The sequence below is a fragment of the Sinocyclocheilus anshuiensis genome, unplaced genomic scaffold (genome assembly GCF_001515605.1).
Source record: "Sinocyclocheilus anshuiensis isolate Anshui unplaced genomic scaffold, SAMN03320099.WGS_v1.1 scaffold50, whole genome shotgun sequence".
Taxonomy (NCBI): domain Eukaryota; kingdom Metazoa; phylum Chordata; class Actinopteri; order Cypriniformes; family Cyprinidae; genus Sinocyclocheilus; species Sinocyclocheilus anshuiensis.
The window spans coordinates 1601756-1606850 of NW_015542382.1; the positions used below are offsets into that span (position 1 = coordinate 1601756).

Genomic DNA, 5095 nt, shown 5'->3' on the forward strand with positions numbered 1-5095 from the left:
TAATGAGGACTTTGGCTTTAAAGCCCCTTAAAAAATGTCATACAACAGTCCGTGTATAGATTTTTGTTTATGAAAACAAGTAGATCTCGGTGATGTAGCCTACATTCAGTAGGCTACTGTATAAAGTTTACATGAAAACGTCTCTGTATTTTCAATATGATCTCAGCTGAACTATCAACACCCAGGTACACAACAGTACAACACACTGAACGAATAATGTGTCTGTATGACAACCTCGTTTTTATTCACAGAAGAAAAAAATTCCCCTAAGATTCTTTCAGATCCTTACATTGCAAAAAGTAAAATATCTTAGTTTTACCATTTTATAATTCTTTTGTGATCTGTTATCCTCACCTGGCTATGGTATGTCACTTTCTGAAACTTAATTCTCAAACAAATAAATGTCTTTATTTCCTTGAAGAAACCATCGCGTGAATCGAGAGTTGACGGTTACTTTTTTGAATCGTGCGGGCGGATTTTTTTGGCGCTAAACACAGGAGGTGAAAGGGAGAATGAGAGGACAAATAGACGAATAATGCCCCAGAGAAATTACAGTAGGCACAGACGGCGCGGAAATTCTGCACAGATGGTGTGGTAGAAAATGGAAACACTTAAGTGTAATTAATTCAGACGACTAATATGAAATGTGCTGACAGGAGAAAGTAACACTGTCGGGCAGATTAGAGTGGGAGGTAATTAACGATGAACAGCGGTGCACGGCTGCGGATCTACAGTAGGCTACATGGGAGCTAGGTTTTTCCTCAGTGATATTATTGCAGAGAAATTAAGCATCCTTGGACCATTAACATATATAACGTGAAATTATTTTTATGACAATAGTTTATTATATTGTGGGGAAAGAATTATAAATTTTTTTAAATGGTAATGTATGCAGTACTGAATTTAAAATGCTGTGTCCACTGTGTCCAGACCAGTGTTGGGGGTAATATATTACAAGTAACGCAAGTTACGTAATCAGATTACTTTTTTCAAGTAACTAGTAAAGTAACGCATTACTTTTTAATTTACAAGAGAATATCTGAGTTACTTTTTCAAATAAATAACGCGTTACTTTTTTTTTTTTCAATTTATTGATTGACAGCTCTCCTGTCCCCATGTTGAGAGAAATCAGATGTTACTGTAGTTCAAAATAAATATGAATATGCATTAATTCATCTCACTCACACACAAAAAAACACAGATTCAGTATTCCTCAAAATGAATAAAAATAATGCAACTCAGAATATGACGCAAACCTGCAATAATTAAATGTTAAACAACACAAATATCCTTTATGTATTTAATCCCATTCTATTAACCAATGTCTTTGCTTCTGACCTTCGATGATCCAGTTCAACCATACTAATAAGCAAAAATGACTCTAGACAAACATTTGTGTCTTTTTTTATTGCTGAAGTGTGTTGAAATTTCTTCTTCTGCATTCTACTGTACAGTTTTTATTGCTGAAGTGTGTTGAAATTTCTTCTTCTGTATTCTACTGTACGGACGTAAATTTACTTTCCCTTCAGCCTGAGGCTTATTCATTTCACTTTTGGTGTGAAAAGGCTTTTATATTTGCCAAAAATATAACTTTTTTATTTTAAAATCAAACAAGCAAGCCCTGTCCAGATTTAAAAAGTAATGCAAAAGTAACGTAACGCATTACTTTCAATAAAAAGTAACTAAGTAACGTAATTAGTTACTTTTTTTATGGAGTAACGCAATATTGTAATGCATTACTTTTAAAAGTAACTTTCCCCCAACACTGGTCCAGACGGATGTAGGCCTATTTCAGTAAAGAGAGACAGATTTTTACAGTAGGGAAGAATTGAAGTGGGGTGGGAATGTTCAGGTCACTGCTGTTCATTTAATGATACTTACATGTAATCGCTTTACATCTTAAATATTTAAAGGACACGAGGTTACAGGAGGAATGCACAGCTGGTGACCGGCGGCTGTATCAGTGACTTGCTACCGCGAGGAGGCGCATGTGCGCAGCGATCGAACACGGTTAAAGACAAAGCTTGAACCTCAACCGATAACTCATCTCCTTTACCAGAGGTCGTAAACAGGTAACTGACGCATCACAGCGCTGGATTTAATGGGAGTCTGCTGGAAAAGGCACGTTGATCTTTACCTGGAGGATATATTTTAACTTTTGACCCACTGGAAGATACAGTGTTTGATCGAAGTAAGTACCAATTTCAAATTCAACTGTACGCAATTAGCTGTATACTGTGTAGACTGCTGAGTGTGTCGTAGTTTTAAAATATATTAAATTATTATTATTGAAAACATTAAGATTTTAATCGAGGGTTTCGTGTTTTAATAAGCTGCTTATGAATCATAAATGCTTTTAAATAAATCTTAAATTTTCACTAGGATTTACCTTCGTCAGCATACATATTATTATACAATATTATATTTTATATACAAAACAAAAAGATAAAGTAAAATAAAAATTCGAGTTTTAATGAATCACTGTATTGTACTCTGTATTTAATTACACTGCATTGTACCATTCATGACTACATCAACATGACTGCATATCAGTTTGACAGGTGAATTGGTAAACATTAAGCTATTGTTTATTGCTTTAATTTTAAATCAGTCTTCATTTAAATTGCTAACAGCAGTAAATTAGCACAGTTTAATGTGGGAATCTCAGCTGCCCTTATACACACTGAAAGTATAAATAAATAAAAGGAGTTTGAAAGCTTTTACTTGTGAGCATTTGTGGCTTTTCTCCTTTCTTTTCAGGGGTATGTGAATAGATGTGTAGCCTATGTGCGTGTATGTTTACGTGTTTGTAATTTTTTCAGGTCATACGTGATACAGATTACCTTAAGGTTTGAAGGAAGAAAAAAAAGAATGAAGAGGAGGTACACCTATGCTTTTGATGTCATCTGTATTGTTTGGGAAGATAAAAGTGAATACTGTATTTGGTACTGAGTGAGGAAGAGATTTGTTTTGAGTATTTAAAATGACAAAGGAAAGAACAATGGATTTGAGATCTTCTGTTTTCCTTCATTGTCTTCAATCTTTTTTATGCATAAACGGAAACTTTGGCACCTGAAAAGTAAATAAAAAATATGTAGTTTTAGTTACATAGTTTAGTTATGATGTAGTTCAGTGATAGTTCACCCACTCAACATCACGGGAAAACCACTATGAATCTGATCCCAGATCAGCCACCAACCCTGCTCTACGACCTTCCCAGGGCATTGGACCTTCAGCGTGAACCACAAAACAAGAGCAGGTCGGCTCCAGCCAGCTTCTTCAACAGCACCTTCTTCTTCCAGGATAATGCAGCTTTAGAATGGCAGCTGTTCCTCACCATCCAAGAGCCTGGCACCATTATCTTGACTGTCCTGTACTCTATTTCCTTCCTTGTGGGTTTTTTTGGCAATGTCACGTCCCTCAAAGTCCTACTGGGCCAGCATGGAAGCATGCGACTGTCTGGTGCTAGTGCCACCCGTTGCCTGCTGATAAACTTAGCGGTGTGCGACCTGGCAGTGGTTTGCGTGTGCATGCCTGTCACCCTGGGCCACCGCATCTATACGCCATGGGTGTACGGCAACTTTTTGTGCCGGGCGGTGCCCTTCACGCAAGCGGTGTCTGTTTCCGCCAGTGTCCTGAGCATCACGGTCATCAGCATCAGTCGGTACTATGCAGTTCACTCACCGCTACAATCCCGCGCCTACTTCACTCGTCGACGCATCCTCGCCTCTGTCAAAATCGTGTGGCTCGTCTCCTCAGTGATCTGCATGCCAGTCGCAATAGTTACCAGGCGTGATGAAGTAGCTTTGATCGAAGGGCTGGCTATCGTGTTGCCCGTCTGTGGAGAGGCATGGCCTCAGCCGCGCTTGCGACAAGCGTACAATTTCCTGCTGTTCAGCGCCCTCTACTGTCTACCTGTTGGGTTTAATCTCACTTTAGCCTTCCTCACATGTCGTCGGCTGCGTAGCACTGGTTCTGAGGGTCGGTTCACAGAGTTGGACCCCCGTTCCCAGGCACTTCATGAAACAAGGCTGCAGGGGCGCAGGCAGATCGCACGTATGGTCGCAGCTTTGGTGCTGCTGTTCGCTCTGTCATGGTTGCCAATGTATGTGACTGATATTTGGCTGGACCGTGAGTTGCGCCATCCACCAGATTGGCTCCTTCAGACCAGACCCTTTGCACAATGGTTGGGCCTCACCAACTCTTCTCTCAACCCTTTTTGCTACTGCTTCATTGGTGACCTCCACCGCTCAGCCAAGGCTTTGCATTTGCGCCTCTGTGGCCCGTCCCCGGCCTCAGCGCTGGCTTTGGCTTCTCTCCCGAAAATATTCAACCTGCAGAATCAAGATAAGTCTCAAGCGGGCGCCGCCAACAACTCAACCAACTCCTGCGGGGAGGACATTGGGAACCTAAATCTGTCGATGTGGTGGACTCAATCTCGCACATGTGAGTCAATGAGCTTGCCGTACCACTTAGGAATGACTGAGGCAATTACACTGGATACATAGCAGATCTGATGCACTGCTGTGGACATTTGCTCTCAGATGTGTTGTGCTTTGTGTTTTGTGCTTCTAGAAAACTGGATTTAAGGGTTAGTTTGCAGAGAAATCATTTACTTACTCTCATGTCGTTCCAAACCTGCATTACTTATTTTTATCTGCGAAACACAAAGGTTGATATTTTGTTTATATAATGAAAGTCAGTGGGGTCCAAACAACATTTGACTTATGACGACTGTATAGACAAAAAAATCATTAAGACATTTTCAGAATATCTTTTTTGTGTTCCATGAAGAAAAATCATACAGGTTTGGAAAGTCATGAGGGTGAGTAAATGATGATTGAATTTTCATTTTTGAATGAACTATCTCTTCATGTTTTGAAAAATAACTTTAAAGGGGTCATATGACACGATTTCATGTTTTCCTTTCTCTTTGCAGTGTTACAAGCTGTTCGTGCATAGATAAGATCCATAAAGTCGCAAAGATTAAAGGGGTCATATGATGCTTTTTTAAAGATCATTATTTTGTGTATTTGGTGTAACAGAATATGTTGACATGCTTTAATGTTCAAAAAACACATTATTTTTCAAATAC

General features: G+C 39.3%; 1 protein-coding gene across 1 annotated transcript; it reads left to right on the forward strand.

The window, feature by feature from the left end:
• The first annotated feature begins 3170 nt into the window (after positions 1–3170).
• Positions 3171–4508, forward strand: LOC107692713 (neuropeptide FF receptor 1-like). The gene has a single exon (XM_016491876.1). It carries the CDS (start codon positions 3171–3173, stop codon positions 4506–4508), a length of 1338 nt encoding a protein of 445 aa, XP_016347362.1.
• The last annotated feature ends 587 nt before the right edge of the window (positions 4509–5095 follow it).